This window comes from Saccostrea cucullata, unplaced genomic scaffold (assembly GCF_032062105.1).
Source record: "Saccostrea cucullata isolate Sc308-1 unplaced genomic scaffold, CSIRO_AGI_Scuc_v1 ctg107, whole genome shotgun sequence".
Classification (NCBI taxonomy): domain Eukaryota; kingdom Metazoa; phylum Mollusca; class Bivalvia; order Ostreida; family Ostreidae; genus Saccostrea; species Saccostrea cuccullata.
This window is the reverse complement of record NW_026928317.1, coordinates 263298-290366: the sequence shown is the minus strand read 5'-3', so window position 1 is coordinate 290366 and position 27069 is coordinate 263298. Positions and strand designations below refer to the sequence as shown.

At 34.3% G+C, this 27069-nt stretch overlaps 2 protein-coding genes across 2 annotated transcripts in view; both read left to right on the top strand.

The window, feature by feature from the left end:
* LOC134277192 (U1 small nuclear ribonucleoprotein 70 kDa-like) overlaps positions 1–19762 on the top strand; it is a 37446-nt gene extending 17684 nt beyond the window's left edge. Inside the window, exons 5-9 of the mRNA XM_062759519.1 lie at positions 9452–9514; positions 14622–14703; positions 17073–17174; positions 19337–19409; positions 19561–19762. Coding sequence (XP_062615503.1) covers positions 9452–9514; positions 14622–14703; positions 17073–17174; positions 19337–19409; positions 19561–19762 — 522 coding nt within the window. The remainder of the gene's footprint in view (positions 1–9451; positions 9515–14621; positions 14704–17072; positions 17175–19336; positions 19410–19560) is intronic.
* A 250-nt stretch (positions 19763–20012) lies between these two features.
* Positions 20013–20855, top strand: LOC134277189 (probable ATP-dependent RNA helicase DDX46). The gene has a single exon (XM_062759516.1). It carries the CDS (start codon positions 20028–20030, stop codon positions 20439–20441), a length of 414 nt encoding a protein of 137 aa, XP_062615500.1. The 5' UTR covers positions 20013–20027; the 3' UTR covers positions 20442–20855.
* The last annotated feature ends 6214 nt before the right edge of the window (positions 20856–27069 follow it).

The following is a 27069-nucleotide window of genomic DNA, read 5'->3' as shown; positions in this document are numbered from 1 at the left end:
GTATCTGCAGGTTATTGAGGGCTTTTATTTGGATAGGTATTTTGGCACAATTGTTCAAGTTGTTAATGGCTAGCATCTCATAAAAAAGGTCCATGAACAGATCTCTGTGGTACAAAGTCTTTGTGGAAGCAGACTTTGCATTCCATGGTAAGTCAAAAATTGGCTAAAATGGCTAATATCTCATAAACAAGGTCCATGAGCAAATCTCTTTGGTACAAAGTCTTGTTGAAGAAACTTTGCATTCCAGATATTCCATGGAATGTCAAAAGTTAAAAGCTACATAAATGTCAAGTTTCAAGTTTATTTGTTCAATATTTTCCACACCCATCATACTGGCAATATTCCTGTATTTTCCAAGCATATAGTCTCTATAGTATTCACCTCAGACAAGGATTTGCTTCTTATGGTTATATAATAAATGATCAAATTCGCAGAACTTTTGTAAAATTCCTTGGGGTGGTTGTCAGAAGTGCGAGGAAAAAATAATTTCCCATTTAAATCGACCATAAAAAGAAGAATCAAAGGAATAGAGTGACGTGTCTCTTGCTAGAAAAATCCTTTGAGTCAAGACTGGTATGCGATTACACCATTTTGTGTAGAGCAGATAATTGAAGAGTACTTCGTAGAAGGTTCCTTGTTCAGTTGTAACTGTTAAAGTTAGCTTACGTGTATGTTAATAACTTCTTCAAATCCACCAGTTCAACGACCAAATTTACTAAAATAGTGGGTTGTAATTATTGTTCAGCATCTGTTGCCCTTTCTCCTACAGCTGCCAAGCTACAGCATCAAGACAAGGATAGTGAATGTTTTCTATGATCTGAAACCTTTCAGTTCTTAGGAATGACACAATGTCCACAGGGGAGTGGATTCAGGATTCTTGGTTGGGGGAGGGGGGGGCATGGTCTGCTTCCCTGGTACCGTGGATCCAGGACAAACTGCTGATGGGGCTTCTTGGGTTAAAGTTTTTTTCCAGAACAGTTTGAGTTATTTGATATAGGCTCAATATTTAATTAAGGAAATATCTATTCCAAAGATTGATTTATTCTCTCTCTTTGAGTTCATATAATTTCTGGTCAAAAAAGGACTAGGCCTCTCCACCTCGACACTCTAAACCTTGCATGACTAGGTCCAATATTTTTTCTGCAATATTGTTTCAGTTTCATAGATAGGTGATTTGTGGTGTCTATTCTTGGAGTATGATTTAAGAAGATGTAAGGTCTTTGCTGCCCTGAAATGAAACTTGCATAGCCATCTTATACCTTCTCACTAAATAAAGTAAATTGCATCAGGAATTTTCTAGATCAAGAGCTTGCTTTTAATGTATATATATTGATAAAGTGTTTTGTTTAAATGTTCATTTCATTGTTTGATTAGTACGAGACTGAGTCATTTTGAAAACTTTTAACTACCAATTCTCTGTGGTTTTGCTGTGCTTTTTCAAAGTTATGATGAATATTTGATGCTTTAATGATTGTCGATTGTCATCTGCTACTCTCAGATGGGATATATTATTTATTGGCAGGCACTGTAATGGGCTGAAATATTGAATGTATTGATTATCAGAACGTGTTGCCATTTTAAAATTTTTGTTTGCACTGCTTAGTGGATGATAGCTTTTGAAGCATATCATTGACTATATATAATTAAGAATAGTGATGGTTTACATTTCTGATTGTTTGGCCAGATCAATAACTTTTACAATAATTGCTAAAAAAAAAGTATCCCCATTATTATGCAGTCTTTGTATTTTTGAGAATCATGGAAATGGACAAAATGTCAACCATTAATTTTTAAACAATGGTATAAATATAGCTTTTTTTAAATGATGTAAATTAAGATTCGTATTTTGTCACAATATAAAGGAAATGGATGTTGGATCATAACAGATAAAAAAAAATTAAAAAATAAATTAAATATTAAATGCATGAAAAGCATAGTACTCTGATTGCATTTCAAAGAAAATAAAAGTTTCGACTGCTTGCTCTGCGAATGTCTTCCCTTCTGGGTTGTGCCAGACAGATTAAAATCACTGTATATTTATTTGTTCAACCGTCATGGATGGATATGATAAAGTTGAGCAATCATAACATTTGAAAAAATGTGTACATACCCCAGCTGAACTTGAGAAAGGAAACATGGCTTCCAGCAGTACACTAGCATTCATTGGCCAGTTCAGGTGAGCATGTGTAAATCACTTCTAGTGTGATTTGTAATCTAAACAAACTCGGTTAAATCTTACACACCAACAGTTGCAATGCAACCACATATCTTCTTTTTTTTCTTGTCTTAATTCACATCTGAGGTCCAGAAGAAAACCCCCTTCACTTTCAATTTTTGTTGAAATTGGGATGTAGTATGTTTTAATGGCAGAAAAAAGAAAGCCCTGTAATCATCCTCATCTGAAGAAGTCACTAATTGGGCTTTATTAGTCCTTTCTTTTTCAACCACTTAACCTTTTGGAAAATCTCGACCACGAGTTTGAAGCCGTCTGCTGTAAATGACAAAATTATCACTGTTTAAGAATATCTCTCCCTCACTTTTTTTTTCCCTCTCCTCTCGAGTTTCCAGCGGGATTGAATGAGGCGTTGGGTCCCCAGTGGTTGCAGCTGCGAATTAATTTTTGCTATTTAAACTTGGAATTGTGATTAATTTCCAGCCAGAATTAAACAGTATCCAATCAGTATTGTAGGTGTCACTGCCTTTACAACATGCCATGGGTTGATGTATGTTTTTTTCAACACTTGCTACCTACTTACGGCAAACAGTTGTGGATGGTCTTACACGTGGAATCCAAACGTAGCACCCAAATCTGATTATGCCTTTTAATAAACAGATTCTTTTGTCTCTTTTTGGGGGAAGAAAAAAAAATCTGTAAAAATCTGAATTGCAAGGATAAGAAGGGTATTTAAATCGACTAATCAGGCTCTTTTAAGTTCACTGTTAATATACAGAGCTGCAAAGCAAAGATGTCATTTGGAAATCAATGAAGACTGCGTCAGGTTTGACAATAGTCAGAGACATTTCCATGAAAAGGTTTCATCATATTGTTATGGCAGTAATTCTGAAATGCACTCTGATTTTCCTATTCTGTCAAGGAAAATTAATTATTGACATAGATTTCCATTTGAAGCCCAGTATGCCTGATGAGACTAAATAGCTCTCCCTGACAAAACTAATGTCACTAGTTCACATGGCTCTTCCCAAGTTTATTCAGGGATTGTTTCCTCTTTTGAGAATGACAGCTTATTTTGACTTCTCTTGAAAATAATATCCATGACTACAGTACATATTAGTTCAGGTATAGCAGGTAGTAAGAGTTTTCATCAGATTTGGCCAATGAAAAATGCTGAAGTACGGTATGACACACAGGTGCTAATCACAGGGGATAGATATTAGCGAAAAATCATTGAAGCACTTGATCATGCGCACCAATTAATTGCTGGCTATTAGACTCTAGTGATATGCTGCATAGCATGTGCCTATTGTGATTATACACCCGGGGGAAAGCCAAGTCTCTTCCCTTTAGGGGTAAATTGGATAGATATATGGAAATAGATCCTGTTGTTTAATTATAGCATTGCACTAGTTATCATAATCTGATGTCTCGAGAAGGTGTCCATGTGCTATTTTCTGTTTATCTTTGCAAAGAAAGATGCTTTTGAAGGAGGAAAATGACAATATTATACACAGTGTTGTTTGATTTTTCTGAATTATAAATCATCAGTTTAGCAGCCATAACAAATTTTATCAGGGATAAGTGACACTGTAGCCCTTAAGGGTCTGCCATCTCAGCAAGGGAAAAACTAATGTTTGCATTATGCCTTATGCCTATCAAAGTCTTTCATTTCACAAAGGAACAATGCATTGGTCCAGATTTTATTGTCAGGTGCTAAAGTTTTGCTTATACTTTGATTTTAATTCCTTGCATCAGGCTAATCAATGTTGTTTTTTTTTCAGTATTTTTCTTAGGTGAACCCTCAACATTTTTGTTGAACTGTCTTATTGCTGTATATATGCTGTAGGGAAAGTTTACATTCATAATAAACTTGCTAGATTAATTCAAAACTAAAAAATTAAATAAATCTTTCTGCTCTCGAACAAGTGCATGGGCTGATTTTATTTGCGAGATAAATCTTTATTGAAGATAAAGAAAATTATCTTATACAGTTTATGCCATATTATTAGACTTAACAAAGACATGCACATTCCCATTCAAAGTTTGAACCTTAATACCGTAGCTACATTTGGATCAAACTGAACATTTCTCCATTCTTCTGTATTTTTAGCTCACCTCAACGAAGTTGGGGGAGCTTATGTAATACCCTCGGCGTCCCCGTCGGCGTCGGTGTCGGCGTCCCAGGTTAAGTTTTTTGGAGCAGTTTTCTTTTAAAGTACTTCTATGTCCTATATTGATTAGACATGCATGGAAGATGCTTCTAGTGTGTTTTCATTGTACCAGTCAAAGTTTCAGATGCTGCAATTTCAGCAAAGGAATGACCAGGTTAAGGTTTTTGGAGCAGGTTAACATTTTTGGTGTAGTTTTTGGTGTTGGTGTCATTTCCAAGGAACATAAGCCCTATGTTGACCAAACTTGCATGGATGATACATCTAAGGATGTATACTACCGGGTTTGATTCGGATGCTGAATCTGACCTACATTTTACGGTTGAGTGAACAGGTGAATGATTTTGGTGCAGGTCTCATTTACAAGTAACAATAAGTCCTATGTTGACCAAACTTGCATGGATTATACATCTAAGGATGCACACTACCAGGCTTGCTTCGGATGCTGAATCTGACCTACATTTTCCTGAGTGAACAGGTTAAAGTTTTTGGTGCAGGTCTCATTTCCGAGATACTATGAGCACTATTATGACCAAACTTGCAGGTTTGATACATCTAAATGGACTTGCTTCGAATGCTGAATCTGACCTACATTTTCCGGTTGAGTGAACAGGTTTAAGTTTTAGGTGCAGTTTTCATTTTCAAGATACTTTGAGCCCCATTATGACCAAACTTGCATGGATGGTACATTTAAGGATGCATACTACCAGACTTACTTGGGATGCTGGATCTGACCTACATTTTTCGGTTGAGTGAACAGGTTAAAGTTTTAGGTACAGTTTTCATTTCTAAGATACTTTGAGCCCTATTATGACTAAACTTGTATAGATGGTACATCTAAAGATGCATACTACCAGACTTACTTCGGATGCTGAAGCTGACGTACATTTTCCGGTTGAGTGAACAGGTTAAAGTTTATGGTGCAGGTTTCATTTCCAAGTAACTATGAGCCCTATAATGAGCAAACTTGCATGGACCATACATCTTAGGATGCACACTAATGGACTTGCTTCAGATGCTGAATTAGACATACATTTTTCAGATAATGGACCAGGTAAAAGTTATGGGTGCAGGTCTATTACCAAAAAACTATAAGGCTTATATAACATTCTATAAACCAAACTTTTGCTCAAATGATGCATCAAGGGATGAAAACTCTCAAATTTGCTTCAGATGCTGGATTTTAATTACATTTTCATGAAAAAGAACTAGTTTGAAGTTTTTATAAAGCTCTATTCCAAAGTATCAGATCAAAATTGCATAAATATTTTCATTTTCGGATGTACACTTTTTTTTGGTGAATTGTGTGACTTTGCCTTACTTAAAGACAACATTCGTTGAGGTGAGCTCTGTAATCTCTGATTACCTATGTTTTGTCTGTCCATCTATCACACTTAGAATAATATATAGCTCAGTTTTAAAAACGTGTAAGATTTGTCAAAGTTTATATAAAAATACATATAAGTGAGAGTTTTTCAGCTGTGAAATAATTTTCAGAACTTGACCTTTCTCGTGACCTTTACATCACTTTTCCACAATTTTCATATCTCGGTTTCAAAAAAATCTTTTCTAGATAATTTTATCAAACTTGATTCAAAGATACATGTGTTTACATTGTCGTTGTGGAATGAGACTTGATCCAAACTTAAAAGTTGAATTATTTTGTCGTGACTACCAATGATCAGATATATTTTATTTGGTTTTACCTAGATATATGGGGTCACAGGTCCACAGAACCATAATTTTTTCCAGTTAAGGAATGTAGCTTATTTTAACCTATATGTTATACGATATAACTAACTTGAGGTAGTTTACGTATAAACCACAAAGCAGTTTATAAAAAAGCATAAACTGCCCCCAGTTCTGTTTTATCGTGTAACATAGGTTGAAATAAGCTTCATTCCTTAATTGGACAAAATTATGGTTCTGTAATAATTATTATAATTTAATTTCAATGTATACAATAAGACTATTTTCCCTCCAAAAATGGCTTCAAATTAGCATATTTTAAAAATAACGTCAAGCGGAGTAATACTTTTTTTGACATAACTCATTGTGAAGTGGGCAACTTATGTTATATGATTAACATTAAATCTTTTATCCAATCAAATGACCTGTTACAACTAAAATTTTGTGATTGGTAGAAAATTTCTCTGGTAGCCTTCTTATACATATCTTAAATGTACTTTAAATACGCTGTGACAAAGTTCCATGGAAACCTTATGACCATGTACATATTTATGTCATATGGAAAAAAACATCATCTACAGTTCATATAAGGTCCACTAGTTATGAAAGACTCTTAGACTTAAAATACATTCTTTTGTAAGATGATAACTGGTATTTACTAGAAACTGAAATACATTTAGCTGCTAGCACATCAATGATGACATATTGAAAAAAAAATTTATTTCAGACAGTTTGACCTGTAGGGCAATATAAATTTTTCACATTAGTCTTAAGTTGTTTTAGGAAATTGAGACCAGATAGAAACTAATTTCCTCAACAATATAACTTAATAGTTACAATATTTATTAGAAATTGGTTTCATTCGAGATTCTTTTGTTTTTGCTAAAAATGGAAGGGAGAAAAAAAAATAAGTACATGAAATTAATACTTTACAGGCAATATCTATACGTGGAATTCATTGACGTCACAGGAAAATGGAACACATTGATGAAAAAAAATGATTTAATTTTGTAGAATTCTAATTCTCAGTGCTGGGTTCAGCTCCTGATATACTTTGTATTAGTGTCTATTGATGACTGGTGTATTTTCATTAGCAGTATCATATTTATAGGTTATTGTAAATATTTTGTCTTTGAATTGCCAAGTTATGCCACTATTTATTTACCTATTGCCAACAATTTGTCAGAAACACCATTCTTTTTCTTAGCACCAATGTTCTTTGAAGTGAATTACAAATTTGAGATTTAGTAACAGTGTAGATTTGATGCACAAAGGAAGGATAAAGCAAAAATTAGCAAGAATGCTGACAGATATAGTATAGTTTTCTTCCCATTTATTTCAAAGGAAAACCTCCCATTTTCTCGTTCTCTCTCTCCCTGTCATTTCACAAAACAAAATTCTAAGAATTTTGCCGATATTCTATTGAAATTTTCTACTGATAGAACTCATTATCATGCAGCTTTAAATCCAGTATAAACTCTGATATAATTTGGGATATACTTGCTACTTTCTGTGGCTTTTGTAATAAGAAGCTCTTGGGAATTGCTTGATTGTAAAAATTGATGAAATTCTTTTTCTGGATTTCAAAAACTTTAATACGAGAAGACATGACTGTTCCATTGACGTAATACATTGATGGTGATACCCAAAAGACATGTTTAGTGCAATGTGAACAGGCTGATTATATAAGTGTTACAGTACTTGATGCATGTATTCCCAGCTGTATTTTATTAATAATTTAAGATATCAAATGCCAAACATTTCAAACAAGTACAGCTGAAATTGATAATGTTTAAGTTTGAACAGCTTTTAAAATTAGCTTTGATAATCATGATAGTATGGAGCCAATGAAAAAAAAAGAATGAATTTTGCAGTTTTGGTCACACTAGGGAAAGTACATATTTGTAGTTTTTAGAGGGATCACACACAGCATTTTCCATACAGTACATGTAACTGCTTTTACACAAGGGAGATGCCCCCTAAATACCCCCCAAATAAATCGTTATATGGACAAAGACAAAATCATTTTAAACATGAAGAGTATCTGAGTATTGAAGGATTATGATCTTGCGTTTTTCAGCTTGATTATTCACAATATTTTTGTGACGATAAAAATCTACACTATTGATTTTAAAACTGTATACTTGTTTTAAAAAATCAATGACAATAAGCAAAGTATAAAAAAAACAAAGTGTGTGAGGTTGGCTTTATGATTAGTGTTTTATAACATTGATAATTTAGAGGGGGAGAACTTGTTTGAAATATCACCTTCCAAAGAATTTGAGAAAAGAACTCGTTTGATTGGGGTCATCTTTGTCGACCATTTAATGGGGGAGAATTGTGGACTGTCGACCATGCATGACAGGCTAAATCATCTCTGGCTTCTCCCCAGCATTGATCTGAGTCTGGACCTTCAGAATCCTGTCAAGGCATGCAATGTGGCCATTATTATCAGAACATATTTGTAATGCCACTGCATGGCCATCAGGCTGGCTCTCCCATTGATTATTACATATTATATAGACAGAATCCTATCTGGGTTTTATCTTCTATGTTGCATCAACTCTGCAATTGACCAGGGCTTTGTAGGCTTATCAGCTACATGCAGACTGCATTCAGAAAAATGTTGTAAAAAGACAGCATTAAGGTTCACTGATTAAAAACTTGTATTAAAGATTTCTTGGTTGTTCCATAATGGTTGAAAATGGCAATGTTTTGTGCTATTGTGAAGGCTTTGTGATCTTGGCTTTGCAATGCCTTGTCAAAAACAGAGACAGTGATATAGAAAAATCTAGAAATTTGCTCAAAGAATATAATCTGTCTGTCTGTAAAGTGATGGAATATCAGCAATGGTAGAATAGTGACTTGGTTCATTAAACACATTGTACACTATTATTTTTCATTTTATCAATATGGTTCTGAAAAACTGTTTTCATTATAAATTGATTTCTGGTATAATTCATTGAACTTTGGCAGTATGGAACAATTAAGTGAAATCTATCAAATTGTTCTTCTTGCTATGACATGGGTCATGGTTACTAAGTAAAATATTAAATGGCAATATCTTAAGAGCTTAGAAGAGACTTGGTAATAAACTGACAGGTCTAAGCAGTCAAGTCCTCTTGGACTTTCCGAAGATTGATGAAACTTTTCTGACAAACATTCATCCCACTTTGTGGAAAGGGTGTGAATCTCTGAAGCTATCTTTGGAATGGTGAATTAATCACACTCTTTGGAATGGCCTCAGTTGGCTACTTTGGTCCTCATTGGAGCCAAGAGAGGCAAAGTAATTGTTTTAAGATGATGACCAGCTGCATGATTACTTTTCCTTTGATTCTTTTTGTATATATGCTTGTCACTTTGAATATGTCTGTATGCAGACTGATAATAAAGAGAAATTTTATTTGATTTTTTTCAGAACTATGACACAAGCGAATCCAAGCTACGCAGAGAATTTGAAGTCTACGGGCCAATTAGAAAGGTAAGATGCGTGTCCACGTTGCACTCTGTAAAAAAGAATACAAACCAGATACTCCAGACTTCTTAAGTCGCTGTTAAACATATGAAAAATGGGCACAAAAATTGGCACAGGGTGTACATTTCAAAAATGGGCATAGGACAGTATTTGAAAAGTAGGCAGAGGACTAACATTTGAAAACAAACATTTTTTGAAAATGATACAATTGTTGGGCTTGTTAATTCTAATAAGTACCACTAACCTTAAAGGCTTCTGGTAAAAAATTCCTTGGTAACAGACTAGCTGGCATTCATTCTTTGTACTTTGTAGCATTACTTTTGTACTTTAGAGAAGGAATTATTATTAGCAATTATTGCAAATGAGTTTTGCAGCATCTAAGTACACTGTATTTTTGTGATAAACAAGGGTTGTTTACCCCTCGAAATCTTTGAACTCTGTTTTGAATTTCTTGCAGTGTTTTTGACTAGTTTGATTTGGTAAGGTCTGCCTAATTGCCATTGCTTTGATGGAATCAAAGAGTAATAAAAAAATGTTTAACACAACTTAATATTTTGAGGATAAGGTACAATGAACCATAATTGTTATATGATTTAATTGAGAGTTATGCCATATGGCCCAAACAATTTGGCTATTTCAGAACTTGTGAGAGAGGTCTTGAACCATCAGATTCCCAGACATTTTAAATAATAATTATCACAATACTGAGGGGTCCAAATTTACCCAAGTATTTTTTTCCTAATGCAAGCAGAGTGACCATTTATTGCCTTGTCTCTCTGCATAGAGTTCTACCACTCAGTCAAAAATACTTGCTCATCAAAATAGATTTAACATGTTGAAGAACTTGGTTTCTGTCAATGACAGCAATTTATTTTTGTCTAAATTTTGACATTTGTTATCACCAAAGGTTATTCACTTAAAAGTTCATCTGGAGTTGAAAAATATTGCATTGTTTTGATACCATGTCCAACTTTATTGCAAAATGTTGTAGAGCTTGCTTAAAATAAATATTCCTTATCTCCCGTGGAGTAATTATGGAATTGAAGGATTCAGACTTTAGTGCAGTCTTGTCCATGATAAATGTGAGGTAGTGAAATTACAAACCCTGCTAAAATTATTAGTGTCAGGAGTCTGTTAACCAAAGTTACATACCACAGAAGGATATTGCCATCAGTATCTCAAGTATAGATTGGGGGGTTATAAAATTTCTGGCATTGACATAATTATAATCCAGAAGAAGCAATCAATTAAAACTTGTAGTATTATCAATAAATATTTTCTGCTGAAATTTAGCTGGTACACTCTTGTGTTTTCATAAAAATACAAAATTCATTTTAGCATCACTAGGTTGCTTTTACTAATTTATTTCTGAATGAAAGTGGATTAAAAACAACTCAGTAAATACTTATATGTATAAGAATCTGAAAAAAATATTCTACTATTTTGATGAAGGAGATTATATGTCTCAACCTCAGTGGCATGTCCTTTTGCTGTTGAAGTATACATGTATGCTTCTATTCAGATGAAAAGTACAAATCTTTTCAACACAACCCACCTATTGTATCTTCATTTTGCTGCCAAAAGGGTTAAAAATACTTTTTTATCAATGTTTAGACAAGATATTGGTTGAAAAAAAAAATAGGAAAGAAGAAAAAAAAGAAGTTGTAAGAGAAATAAATCTCGAGGGCATTTGGTTATAACCCCAGTCGAGAACGATGTTGTGCAGATGTTTCGAGGCAGCCATAATTTTCTTTTCCTTCCCCCCACCCACACCTTCTAATCAGATGGAAGATTAACTGTGGAAAGAACCTTGTCAGTTTGACAGCTTTTCTCTTAAACTTTAAATTAACCAGAATTTTCTCTGCTTCTTTGGTGATGCATTTCATTTTGATTCACAACTAAGATTGCATTAGATCATTAAATCATTATGGCAGGTGGTTTGAACATCGCTTTCAACAGTTTGAAGAGCATAAACTTCCTTAAAATTAGACTTTTTCTACCTCTTTAAAAGATCCACAGAGAGTTTTTGTTGTGAAATATTAAAAAAGAAACACATAAAATATCAATAAAACAGTGATTTTCTGTAACACACAAGTCAATAATAAAGTTATAAATAGATGAAGAGAGTGGGTAGGGACTAGAGCTCTCGATGTAGTTACAATTCTTGGTGGGATAAAGAGGAGTTTGACCTGCCTATTTTATTCTTGTCAGACTATTAAAATTCCTTGAAAGGAAATTATAACTGTTGTTAAAGCAGTTAATTAGCTAAATTGGTGCAACATTGGCTAAATTTGCTACGTTTGGGAAAACCCTGAAATTTTCCGGCATCAGTTCTCCTTTAAATGTCAGAGTAAATAGGGTAATACGAAGCTGCCGATCAGGGAAATAGGATAATGTCAAATGGCAACTCCCACACTTATCTCTTCATTGTTCTGGACACTACATGCAAACTCTGGACAATTATGATTAGTATCATCAGTATAAGGGTTAAAAAAATGGGGGAGAGAGAAAAATGAAGGAAAAACTAACCTCTTCAGAACCCCAGAACCATATGGACACACGGTTTGTATGCATCAGAAAGGCATTCCAAGAAAATTGGCTCAAATTCCAGTCCCCAAACCATTTGAGAGTTTCCACAAAATGACTGTGACTGTTCATGTACAGAGTTTCTGCAAAGCTCAGATTTTGACAACAGATAAAAAAATCTGTTGCTATGACGACAAAATGGGACAACACCTGAAGGTAGTTCTTGAAGCCATCATGTTTGGATCCATTGACAAAAACTTTTTTTTTCTTTTTCAAAGAAAAAATATAAATTCTTATATTCCAAGGGCAGGACAGGATCGTTGATAGGTAATTAATATTTCGTTCAAGTGCTCATAATAGCTGGAAATACGATGGTTGAAACCCTTCACTGGTGGTAATGATATCCCAGAAATTCAAGAACAACCATAAATATTCCAAAATAGAATCAAGATGTTTGGGGAAACTACAAAAAACAGGTGAAAACAAAAGTTTGGTTGTCTTGGCTTTTTCTGCCTTGATCCTTGGTGGTTGCTGGAGGTTTTGTTTGGTGTGCCCCAAACCATAAAATTAGAATCCTCTTCAAAACGTAGAACCGAAGTAAAACCATCGGTATCTCAAGAAAAATTTATTCCGCATTTGAACTCTATTGATAGACACATTTAAGCTTCAGTAGAAAAAATAAGATCAGACGAAATGATTAAAAGGTATTCCTGGCTTTGTCTCTCGGCTTCCTTTTTGCCTTTACCTCAGAATGACGCTAACCAGAGAAGAAGAAAAGTCACTTTTAACCAAGGGAGGCAGTGATGATTACCAAGGTTGTATATAATGTATGTCTGCAAAATTTTGAAGCCCTGAAATTAGAAAGAGTTGGGTGCACTCTGCTTTCCCTGGTCATGCCTGAAATTCCTATAGAGCTGATTAGGATCCCAGTCGTTATTTATTTTTTTCCTGATTATATTCTAACGAGGGAAAATTGATGAGCAAATAGACAAAGAGCTAAAAATAAAGTGAAGAGATCAAAAACTGATGATGATCGGTACTTTTATTTAATCTGATTTTTCTGGTTGATGGTTGGCTTTGAGTTCATAAAACACTCAATAGACATGACCTGCCATGATGAATTAGGAAGGGATGGGAGAATCAGAGGCTTTGACAGTTGTGGGGATGCTGAGAATAACTTGTCTGAAATTCTGCCGTGTTTTTAGACAAGATACAACACAAAAAGTACAGTTAGTGCCACAAGTTTGTGTTGTGGGGGAGAGAGAAAAACAAAACTAATGGCAAATAGGTGAAATGGTGTGGGGAAACTTGACAGTCATTTATCATGATGTTCCTTCATCCATCAATGATTCTATGGAAAACAAATACATATGTTAGGTTAAATGACCCCTTCTGTTGTTTCAATCCTTAACTTCAATCTGTGGTGTATTCTTTGTTACAAGGTCAAGTAGACCTATTGAGGTATTCCTTTACAGAATCAATAATGATAAATGAGCCGCAGTTGATTATTAGAGATAAGATAACGGTATTATTTCTCATTTTTATTGGCTTAATAACTACTTTATGCATCTCTGTTATCTGTAAAGTCTTCAAAATTCAAAAGAAGTCTTATTATCTCAATAAAAAGGAAAGACAATTTAAAGTTAAGTGTATATCTTGTAAACTAAATTGGAAAGATATCTTTCGACATCAAAAGAATATGTTCCAAAGGGCTTTGAATGTTTGGTTTCTAGACATTCTTGATGTAATTGTGCCTTTGTTTGTAAATGTCAACTTAGAGGGGTAATAGAGACAAGATATTTTGATGTGATACATAGGACCATCCGCATCCATTATGATAAGTAATGTTACCGCAGTAGGATATTTGAAATGTGGAATGAAAGTACCAGAACTGAGTTGCAATGAGCAGCACATGCCGAAACACAATGAATATATTTTTACGGCCTGTGAAAACACTTTTAAGTTGGTGTTTGAATCTCTTTGTTGAGATTCCAAGACAAGAGAGTGATAGGTAATTTGTTGTATACATAATTCGACTGTAGCTCATCAACAAGAGAGCACAGAACTGCTCTGTTAACAAAAAAATTGTGTCAAGATTTTTTACTCTGCTGATAAGTTTGGGGATGGATGGGTGGGGAGAAGGGGGCAGGGGTGGGTGCGATGCAGAATATTGTTTTCTTATTGGAAACATATCTGGTCAAACAGCTGGACATAACTACCATGCTTTGACTATTTACCAACTTGTGAAATCATCGTTTGTGGGGGACCAATGTTCAGGGACTTCTTAGTTCACCCATACCCATGAATTAACATTCCTAAGAGCACTAAACATTCATTGATCTTCTTAATATGTACAAAACACCCACAAATGAAGCAATAACATTTTGTTTTTCCAAAGAACATTGACCACCACAAATAAAAATGATTCCACAGTGAGTAGATTAATTATTTTCCTCCTGGCCAGCTCCCGATAATTTAAACTTATGTAGAAGGGGAAAAAATATGTTTGGTCATCAGCCAAATGTTATGGGTAAGAAAAATATGAGGTTAAATCAGTGCATTGATGAATTTTGTCTCTCTTTTTCAGATTTCCCTGTTGTCTGACAAAACTTCGGGAAAACCAAGAGGATACGCATTTATAGAGTTTGAACATGAAAGGGACATGCATTGTAAGTAGCAATCTCCATGGCAACTAGCTACTTCCTGTCAGAGGTCTTCTGGGAAATTTTGGCAGATTGATTATGGATCTGTATGTTAAAACATTCCCCAACAGACTTCAGTCAGTGTGGTGGTTAAAAAAGAAAATAAGATTCGTGTTCATGAAAGAAGCCAGGGACATGCTATGTTATCAAAAAAAAAATTGTAGTCTTTGGAGTCCCGACTATAAGCATCAAAAGCAGGGATGGTAACTTAGCTGAAGGCACTAAAATCTTTTTACTGTTAACTCTGACATTAAGCAAACTCTTGGAAGTAAACAACACTCAGGAGTTACTGCTTGTGTTTCCTTCTTGTCTGTAGAACTGATATAAACTCCTCGTGATTTATTGGGTGTCAGGAATGTTTTATCACAAGTGTTACTTAAGATTAGATAAAGATCTCTATCAAGTTTTCTCAAGTTAGCACACACAGAAAAATAAAAAATTACATAGAATAAAAATCTTTTTCATTAGGCATTAGTTTATAAGTACATTTTTTTGTGTGCACAGAGGTTATTGTTAAATAGTATTCCTTTCTTGAAGAAAACAGGTGTCATCATCTTATAATGGGGTTTTAGACAGATGGTCTCAATGATGCTCACTTTAATGTCATTATTGTTATTGCATATCATGATTGTTTTTCTTGTCTTTTGATGGTAAGTATATGACTTAAAAATGTGTTTTTTATGTTTATTGTACATTGAAAGAATATTTATCACATCCATAGAAAAAAAAGTGATTTTGCTGTAATCTGCAAAAGAAAAAACAAAATATCCTTGGCATTCTAACCATTGTCTCTTATTTCTCCTTCAGAATGAGAGAACAGAAGGGGTTACATATTGACCCTTCTTGTTCGATTCACCCAATCTGACTCCTCGTGAGAAATTAATTGCTGGCCATTGATAGGTTTGTATGGGAGTGGTAAGACAAAATGATTTGTCCCCAAGCCCAGTACAAGATCGAGCCAAAAATGTTTGACTTTAATGCATTAAAGTCTTTTAAAGGGTGCATGATTTTTTTTAATTCATGTGAAATTAAATAAAAATGAAAAACTTCCAACAAAATTTAGCAATAATTTGAAGGAAAAAAAACTAAAATTTATTTTGAATTTGAGGCATCTAGTTTCAAAATTATTATATCATGAAAGCCCCCCTTCTGCCCCAAACTAGATGCACTCATAATATTGTTTTTTAACGGGGAAGGTAAGCAATTAAATTTTATTATATTTAAAAATTTAAAATATTTTTTTTTAAAATATCAGGTAAGAAAATTCTAAAAATTAAAAAAAATAATTCAGGTAAGAAAAAAAATGTAAAAATTCAGGTAAGATTTCATGGAGTTTGCCAACCATGGCGAGATGACATGTCTCCATGTCAGCCATTGGGGCTACAATGCAGAAAAACCATCTCTTTAGATCGGGAAGAGTTTTACAGAAAGTTGCGTAAGTGACCAGGTATTTTCTGAATTGACAAAATTTTTTGGATGTTCATTATTCTGATTGTAGATGTTGTGAAAATCAAATAGATCAACTAGTGATTTTGAATTTCAAAAAAAAAAATTCGAATTTTTTTTTTTCCAAAATCGATTTTTTTCTTTCAAAATTTTTAAAAATTATCCTCCCTGGGTAGGTATCCAATATCCCCCCTTGATAGGACTTTTGGCCACTTTCCATTTGCAACCAATGTTGCTATCATTGTATGTTAGGATTTACTTTGCAGGTCCAGCTATGACAAGGTGATAACAACAGTGATTTTCTCTACATTACATAACGAGAGAGAATACATTGCACTTTCCAAGGAAAAATTACAAAACACAAAACAAAAATTCAAATTTTGCTGTATAGAAAATCACTGTTGAGCATTTATTTTAACTGTAATATATTTTCCAGGTTCAGCTGTTGCCAATTTATGTCAAATTACAGCTCTGCAATCCAAGAATATAAGCAAAAGTTATGATAAATATATCTAACCACTGCTAAAAGTGCAGATTGAAATAAAACAGCACTCAAATTTCAAAATGCAATAAAAAGGATTTAGTAAAATATGTGATCATTAAACACTTCATTTGAAAGGATTTGAAATTATTTACAAATTGTATGCAAATAATTAGGTCAAGGTGGTTTCGTCTGCCTTTTCAGCTAGTAAGCAATTAAATAAGCTATTGGCCTGCCAGTGTGAATTTAGTGATTTACAGAGTTATCAGAAAGTAGGTTGTGTATTTATCTTGTATCGAGCCTGGATTGCATAGGTGTGATTTGATATGTAATTACGATAAGCCTATGGTATAAAGAAGTGAGCACTAGAAATATATCAGTCAAATGATTTGAGGCTTCTTTAATTTAGCGGCGTACAAACACGCAGATGGTAAGAAAATTGACGGGCGGCGTGTTCTGGTGGATGTGGAACGTGGGAGGACGGTCAAGGGCTGGCGACCAAGGCGATTAGGTGGGTAGTAGAGCGTGACAAGAAAACAAGTATTCCACTTCAAACACACTTCTAGTGATTACATTTAAATTAATTTCTTTCTCATAAAAACAAGATGTGTAGAGGAAACTGACAAGAAAACAAGGTTTCCACTTCAAACACACCACTAGTGATTGCATTTAAAAAAAATTTAATGATAATTTATAAATTTATTTTTCCAAAATTGTTTAGTTGAAAAATTATTTAAAAAAAAACAAAAAAAAAAAACTTTGCACGACACCTACCTTCTTTGAAATCATAAACATGCCCACAGACTGACTCATTTTCTCACACGTTTTGACAAAATTCCTGTAATTGAATTCAATTCCAGTTGCATGAAGAACAGTTATTTACCCATTGTATCTTGAACAATTTCATCTTTCTTTTATGCAGCATGTTGGAATTTGATCAAATGAAAAATGTCTTCATTTCTCAATCACACTATGTGCAAACAAAGTGCAGATAGCTTTGTAGGAGAAAGCATGCATGCTTTCATGTTAAAATGAATATTTTCAACATCCCTTGTAAGATTATGAGGAGATTTGATATTTTATTATGACGTTAAGCATTTATTTCACTGTCGGCCGAATCGGCCCCATTCTGTAACATTTTTAGTACACCAAGTGTCAAGCTTGAAGGATTATCTTCCAAGAATATTTTTCAGTTATTTAATCTGCCCTTAATCCTATGGTCCTTCATAAGATGCACTCTCCAAATAGAATTTGGTTGGTTACTTTTTGGGAGTGCTCCATTCCTCTTCATTAATCATGTCTTCGTTTTAACTGGGTATCAGATTTTGATATCTGCTGGAAATATGTAACTGTCCTAAGTAAGAGCTTCATTTTTTCCTCTAAACTGATTAATCTTTTGTGTTTAACCCAGGATCAATTTGGCCGTGTGAATGAAAAAGTTTTCCCCAGACAATTTCCTCTTTTCAAATCCCAACAAATAAGAAAATTGAGGTGTCTACCAATTTGGGAGAGTATGCTGAAAAAAAAACCAGTGATGTGATCTTGTAGAAATCAGGGTCTTCCGTTGCTTGCATATTATAAAAGCTCGAGCAATTGACAAGATGTATGTTAACTCTTAACATTGGTTAATTTTACAAGATCTATTTTAGTAGATGCAAAAACAGAGTTGTAGACAGCATAAATCTGAGAAAGCTCAGTAAACATTTGACAGATTCCTATTCCCAAGCTGCTTACACTTGAATGACGCAACAAATCAAAATGCTCTGATAATACAGATGATTTTTTTTTCAAATTTTGGAAAAAATCTGGAGATTATGTTCTTATTTTACTTGAGAGATTGATGATCAACTGCAAAGGCTAAACATGGAATTGTATTAATGTTGTAGATGAGATAAATCATTCTCAACAAGATCTGCAGTTTTTTTTATTGCCTACCCCCAACCCCCCCCCCCCCTTTCCCGTTGACACAATCACATACCAGGTTTCTTTACATCACAAGTTGAGCTTTCTAAACTTCTGTATGAGCACAATTTAAAAAGGTTAAATGAAGTATGCCTTCTCTACACTTATCTTTGATTAAAGTCAGGTAATTCTTTGCCTAGGGATTAGCCTGATTATTGAGTTTTGATTTTAATGTCCCTTTAACTGTTTGACCCAGTGGCCTAGTGACCTTTTGTCTTGTTAACTATTCACCAGTAGTGCCAAATATAATTTACAGAACAGATTAAGATGGTGAAAATACACATTGTATTACATTTTTGCGATTACTAGATACTGCTGCCATTGAAGTGAGAAAATAGAAAAACAGATGCATAATTTGCACAGTTCAGGCCAGGCCAACACAGTGTTTATTGGCCCTGTCAATCATGATCAGGCCTTCCATTTTACATAACAATTTGACAGTGAATTATAGCGTGTTTTGGATGGTTTTCCTATCCAATAATGTAGCATAAATAGTTCTAAAGAAGATTTCTGTCTCCCGTATGATGAAAATTATAGCTATAATTAGTTTTACAAAATGTTTGTTATGACTAGACCATGTAACCCTTTTGTCATTATTTTGGAAATTATTGATCTGAGTCTGTTTAAATTTTCCCTTGGATAATGCATTAAATATATTGTTAATAATACCTGAATGATGATTGTTTAATTAAGAAGTATTTAATCTTGCAGGAGGTGGTTTAGGGGGAACCAGGAAAGGGGGACCAGATGAAAATACTCGATTTTCGGGAAGAGATGAGTTCAGGTTTGAAAAAATTCTCTAATTATGAAATGATTAAAAATTTATAAATAAAGCAATCTAAAACATGATTAAATGATTTAAAGTTGTATTTTGAACTGTATTATGTTAAAAAAAAAAAGGACTTCGAACTAACTTGAAAATTTGACCTTTGTAGTAGCTCCTATCGAGACCGTACTGGCCGAGAGGAATCTCCGAGCAGGGATCGTCGACGACGCAGTCGCAGTCGAGAGAGGCAAGGTGAGATAAGGCAAGAGAGAGATCAGAAAGAGTGTCTTGGGAGAGAGGAGCAAGGCGAGATAAGCCGAGAGAGAGAGCAGAAAGAGAGCACCCTCAGAGAGAGGAGCAAGTTGAGATAAGGTGAGAGAGAGCAGAAAGAGAGCACCCTCAGAGAGAGGAGCAAGTAAGATAAATAATGGCTCACCCTCGTTGATTGCCATTCAACTGTGTCACTTTAGTTGTAAGTTTATGTAGTTGTCAGGTCAGTGTACAGTGATTTGTGAGATTTTTAGAAGCTAGGCTATAAAAAAGATGGTAAAGTGCAAGGTTTACGCAGATGTTTTGACATAGCTCTGTTTCCTCCTTCAGCGTGTTCATTTCTCTTTATGTAATTGCAGCTGATTTATGTCTTGTTTGGGTAAAAGTGCAAGTGACTATCAAAAGGGAGTGAACTCTCTGTATCAGCTTGGTGCTATTTCTGTGTATTCAGAGGTATCATATTTTCATTTCTTGATTGTAGTGGAAGAAAAAGAGAGAAAGAGAAGCAGAAGAAGTCGATCAAGAGACAGGAAGAGGAGTCGTTCACCTCGCGACAGGAAGCGCTCGAGAAGAAGTCGCAGTCGCGATCGCAAGAGAGACCGGGAAGGAAAGAGAGAAGAAGGAGGGGGTGAGGGTGACCAGGACTTTGGGGAGGATGGCGTTCCCATGGTTAAGGAGGAGGACGTCGACACCTACACGGGCTATGGAGGGTACAACCCTGACGAACAGAACGGAGAAGAGGAAGAAGAAGGACAGAGGGAAGAAGAATATGAGGGGTGAAGAAGAGCCTGAAATTAAACTGCAACAAATTCTAATTTTTTTTCTCACGTTACATTAGAAACATTCAGTGTGTTTATAATTGTAATACCTTGCAACTCTTTTTAAAATTTTTACCTGGAAGTTGATAAACAATTGGACATGTTACTATCAGTCCTTACATGTCGATGTGTAATGCTTGAATTTATTATACTGTGAGGGAACATTATTTAATCATTTTAATCTTCCTGTTGCTTTCCATTCAGAGTGCTTCATTTGATTTTAGATTTAATCTATGTTGTACATTGTTGTTGTCATTTGAAGAGAGAGGGAAGCAGCATGGGGTTTTGTAACCCTGTAACAGGGCGAACTGTTGATGAAGGAAATCAAGTATGAAGTTGTCAGCTTGTGCATAAATAAATTTGGTGGCAAAATATATATTCTAGTATGCCTTTTATTTCATTTTACTGTAAAGACATGAATCAGATACAAATCAAGTTCTTTTGATTTTGTAAAAAGATTATGGAAGTACATATTTACAGTGTTTTAGCATTTACTGGTAAAAATAACATTAAATGTCCAAAATCAAGCAGAAAACTAAGATAATTGTAAATCTAGCATCCCTCTAGTGTACAATGAAAAAAAGTGAAAATGACAAAAAGTGATCAATGTTTTTAAAAAGTCTACAAACAAAACAAATCTGTAAAGAAGGCTTCAAACAGGAAACCCCTGAAAATTCCTTAGCCGGGATCAGATGCCAAAAAGGAGTAAGCATCCATTATCCATTCGTCACACACCTGTGAGCCCTTTGCAGGTGCAGGCAAAACTCATTTACTGAAATTGAAATTTCTGTTGAAATCTTTAAAAGGCTACTCATTGTAGTTTTACACAAATTGTAAGAAATCTTGCCACACAAAGAGAATTGGACAGTGGGCCGTTGTTTTATTTATTGTTTGCCATAATTTCTGGTCCAATAAGTGTTACTTTGTTATAAGTACAACCCAATAGGGCTACAGACTCATCAAAAGCTTAAAGCCTTCTTCTCTTATATACATTTGTACACTCCACATAGTCTAACAGTCTGATGCATGATTTGATTGGTATTGAAAATATATATTTTTTAATGGTTATAGCCAGAGCAAGGGTTTTGACCTGCTCTCTGTTGCTCAGATTTACTAGAATTGTTTTGTATGATACTGAAAGAAGACATTGCGACATCTTGAGGGTATTGCAACAAAAAACTTGAGATATTATAAACTTGAGCATTTTCAAAAGTTAAGCATTGGACCTTTGTGTTGGTTTTTAGTAAAGGCACATAGTCTAAATGTATTGCATATAGGATAATTTGAAGCATATATACGTATATCCATATCTCTCTTTCAATGACACCCCATGTTTGTATGTTATTTTACCAGCATCAAGCAGTACACGTACACTAGAATGTTCGATTAGTTGCACCGTCAGGTCCTGTTGGGTGCATGTGTCTGTACTCTCTTACATAAAAGATATATTGGAAAGGAAATTAAAAGATGAAAGAAAATTCATCTTTGGAAAAACAAATTGGATTCCAGACTGAAAATAATTGCCATACTAAATATATCACTGCTTGCAGCCAGTGTAGCCAATAATGGAAATCTGTACAATGCTTCGTAACTCTCGCTAAGGCAGTGTCACCCAAACCCGTCATCAGAGTTACCTCCTCCAAGCCGACAATCTAGGAAACTAAATACGAGTCCACAGAAAGTTATCATTCGAAGGTTTATATAATGAATTAATCTATTTCATTTTCAACAATTGACACCTTCCGTTTACCTTCCAGGAAATAGTTAAAAAACAACAAAGTTATAATGACGAATAACGTGTTAGATGTTATATTTTTTGACTATATAACCAAGACCTTTATAAAAAGTGTTCTGCCTTTAAAACTGAAATCAAATAATTTGAAATCTACAGTACCGTTACTAATTACTTAATTTGTCGTCAGGAATTGCTACTCAACGTTGTAACGTCAAAACGACGTCAAAATAGATTGTTTTTGATTTGTGGTGTCTAAATAATAAATTTATCACTTAGAAGTAATAGTATATTATTGTGGACAGAACCTTAAACAACACTCAAAATCCTGTAAGGAAATGGCTATGTTTTATGGCAAAAATTTATGGGTACCCAAAGGAAGATTTCATCGCAAGGGAAATACATGTGAAATACATGTGAAATATGAAAGCTCTGATACGAACTGTAAAAAAAGTTATGACCAAAGTTAAACGTTTTTTGAAAGTGGACCAAGCACTAAGATCAAGGTCAAAAAGTCAAAAATATTGTTACGCTAGGAAAAGTCTGGTCACAATAAATAATCAAAGTTCAAGTATGAAAGCCCTGAAAGAAATTGTTCAAGTTCAAGGTTTAAGTTTGGTAAAGGAAGTCAAACTCCAAGCCTAAGGTCAAGATATCAAATATGTTGGTACCCAAAGAAAGCTCTTGTCATAAAAAAGGAACACGCATGTGAAACATGAAAGCCATAGATCCAACCTAGCAAGTTTTGTGAACAAGTGGACAAACATCAAAACGAACGGACATACTAGTAGCCAAAACTTGTATACCGCTAAATGTTCGATTACAGGGGGTGTAAAGACGAATAATGACCCCCATCGAATAATGACCGGGGGTCATTTTTCAACGACAAAAAATGACCCCCACCTGTAGAAAAAAATCATTTTTTGTAGAAAAGGAGTCCTAGGGGGTCATTATTTTATATGTTAGTCCTATAAAATAATGACCCCCATTGAAAAATGACCCCCTTTAAAGTGATACTAAGTATACACTTTTTGATATCTTTTTTACAGCGAAACTAATTTTTACATTTTCTGTAACCAGAAAATACAAAAAGTCGTATGAAATAATTAAGAGATTCACGTAGTCTTTCAATGCTAAAATTGTGTTTGAAAAGATATTCTTTGTCAAATAAATAAAATTTCTTTTTAATATTCCTCCTTATAATGTTTGCTTAAAGAATGATATTCCACTTGTTTTTAGAAATCAAACAATCCAAAAATCAGGTTTAAATACTCTTTAATAGGAAAAATTAAATTGTCCGTCATTTCAACTTTTAGTTTGTTTAAGTTTGGCAAATCCTATTTGACAATGAAAGAGGGGGAAATTTTTATCCCCCCCCCCAAAAAAAAGAAGGAATGTTGGCGGGTAGAACGAAGTAGTGGCGCTGTGGGCCGCAATAAAACGTAAAGGGTAAAGATGCCGTATTCCTTATGGTCTTCCAGTATAAAGTCCAAGAATTGGTGAATCAGGTTTCCAAATTTATTAAAGACGATGGTGAATAACAAACATGAATTTTAACAATATCTTACGAGACCTAATCGAGTTGGATGTGGCCGGTAGAGCGTCGGGCCTCCAAACTGAAGAGATTATAATGGACATAGATATTTGTAAGATTAAGATTAAACAATCATTGACTTTTGACACTAGTTGAGTTAATTGATGGACAGGTATGTTTCTTTGATAAAATGGACATGAAAGAGGTTATAAAGAAATTGTACAAATAAAGTTATTGGTAAAGGATTAACAAATCCCTAGGCATTAACACCTAACGAGCAACAATTATTTTGACAGAGTCACAGAGTGTCAATCGGAATGTCTTAATCCTATTTCAAAGGGAATGAGATAAATAAGACACAATTTACTACAAATAAGCACGTGTTAAAAACAGATAAAGAATTTCACAGATAAACGTCCGAATTTAGTATAAAATATATAAAAAAGTTATTTTAATTCAAAAGTGTTAATTTTGCTCGGTGATAATATCCTTCGGCCTCCGGGAAAACACGTCCTCGTGTTTTAGGAAGTAACATCTTTAATAAAATGGTTGGTACTGTTGGCCTTGGTACTGTCCGTTGAAGTTGTTGTACGCGGGGTAAGGGTTGGGTCCGTTTTGTCTCATGCACTCAATAGTATACTGTAAGCTTTCTATTTCCTCGTATTGGTCTTCGACTTGATCGCGGAAATTCTCGATCTTTTGAGTTTGAGAGTCGATTGTAAAACGAAGGGAACTGATCTCTTGAACTTGATTATCAGTTTTAAATCGAAGGCATCCGATTTCTGCGTCTCGTTTTTCTATCTCATCCCGTAGACTGGACAAGTCCTGATGTGCCAAGTAAAGATGAGTTGTTAACTTCTCGATTTCTCCGGTTTTCTTTTGGTTTTGTGCCGAAACTTCTAAAACACGATCTGAGGTCATTTTATTGATTTTATTGGCATTGTTCAATTTAATCCGTAGGTCGATTATTTCCTGCTGTACTTCAGGTTTAGGATTCTGTAGGTTTTGAATTGTTGTTTCTAGTTGCGAGATTCTTGTGGCGCTTTCTTGTTGAACGGTGATAAGTTGTTTTGTTGTTGATTCCAAGTTTTGCTCCGTGGTTTGCAGTTTTTGAAGTAAGTCCTTGATTCGGATAGTTGAATTTCTAAGTTGTTCTTTTGTTTTTGAAATTTGGCATCGCAGGGATGAAGTAATGTCCACACATTTATAGAAGGTAGTTTGTCGGAGGTTGTAGAATGGTAATTCTCTCAGCCATTGTTTTCTGTCCGAGAAAAGTTGAGCCCTGTGTGCATCGCGCAATTTTGTAGATTTTGACTTTTTGGATGGCACTTTACAGTTTTTAGCGTAATGTCCGTATTTTCCACAGTTAAAACACACTGATGAAGAAAGCTTTTGATAGGCACCACTGTACTGCGGCCGATTAGAATTTGTTAACATCCATGTTGGTCGAAAGTAAGAGTCCATCGTGAGTTTTGGTGTTTGGGGAAATGAAACTCATGGGCAGAACACGTCGCTGGCGTAGTGAAAGGTACAACACAAAGGGGAACGTCCCGATTCTATCACCAATTATAACCAGTTAGATTTTGGTTGTAACTTGTAAAGTAATTCCTGGGCTAAATCCGTTTTAGAGGGTAAACGGGGAAGAAGGAATGTTGGCGGGTAGAACGAAGTAGTGGCGCTGTGGGCCGCAATAAAACGTAAAGGGTAAAGATGCCGTATTCCTTATGGTCTTCCAATATAAAGTCCAAGAATTGGTGAATCAGGTTTCCAAATTTATTAAAGACGATGGTGAGTAACAAACATGAATTTTAACAATATCTTACGAGACTTAATCTAGTTGGATGTGGCCGGTAGAGCGTCGGGCCTCCAAACTGAAGAGATTATAATGGACATAGATATTTGTAAGATTAAGATTAAACAATCATTGACTTTTGACACTAGTTGAGTTAGTTGATGGACAGGTATGTTTCTTTGATAAAATGGACATGAAAGAGGTTATAAAGAAATTGTACAAATAAAGTTATTGGTAAAGAATTAACAAATCCTGAGGCATTAACACCTAACGAGCAACAATTATTTTGACAGAGTCACAGAGTATCAATTGGAATGTCTTAATCCTATTTCAAAGGGAATGAGATAAATAAGACACAATTTACTACAAATAAGCACGTGTTAAAAACAGATAAAGAATTTCACAGATAAACGTCCGAATTTAGTATAAAATATATAAAAAAGTTATTTTAATTCAAAAGTGTTAATTTTGCTCGGTGATAAAAGCATACTTTAAATGTTGGTGGAGGTATACTTGAAAGTATTGTGGCAAAGTAACAGTTAAAAATTAGTAGAATAGTAGATTATTTTAAGCTTATTTTTAATTCCTTCTTATAGAAATATAAAGGTAGGTTGTTTTTTTTTTTGTTTTTTTTTGCTTTTGTTCAATATCGACTTCCTCCTAAATAAGAAAGGGGGTGGGGTAAGTATAAGACCTAAAATATGCTCTGTAAAGCTATGGGCTAGTGTAAAATACACAGTCATTCTAATGCAAAAACTATACATGTAGACATAAACTTTTGGTTTAGCACACAGTATTCATTACATTTCTTTTAACTTAGAACCTTCTTCGTATGACATCATAACTGGTAAATGTGTTTAACCTGTGCTAACCCATGAAGACGTCATAATTAATTCAATGCCACCTTTTCCCGTACTTGACAGCTTCAATAGAAATGGTAGAAAATATTGCATTTTGAAATTCACAGAATTCAATCAAGCCAACATAATCTTAATTCAATTCATATATTTTTGGTTTATAGTGTTTATTGGCAATATATTTCTGGAATAAGAGAAAATATGTAGGCACCTTTTATTTACTAGATCTAGACCTGAAGTTGACAAACCCAAGACTATCTAGTGTAATGAAATTACAATGTACATACAACTTTCGTAATAATTTGAATGGTATGTAACCATTTTGAAGGAATGCATAAATCGTAAGAAATCTTTAGTTGCCAGCTATATAGTGTAATATCTTGATAAAATGTGTCTAAGTCAAAGATTTACGTGTTGTAGATCGTTTGATCGTGTGTACATTTTTGTGATTTCTATAATGAAATGATGTGCATTCCTTTTAACAATTATTTGTGTCCTATTCATATTCTTGGTGTTTGATTACAATTTTTCTATAAAATATGATCTTTTTAAAGTAAAAGTACAATTTTTCATAAATATTTAATCTGAAAGTAACCCTAAACAGTCATTTAATTATTAAATCCCGTGTAAGTGCAAAAAGATCAAGAATATGAGTATTGGTAAATAGCCTATCTT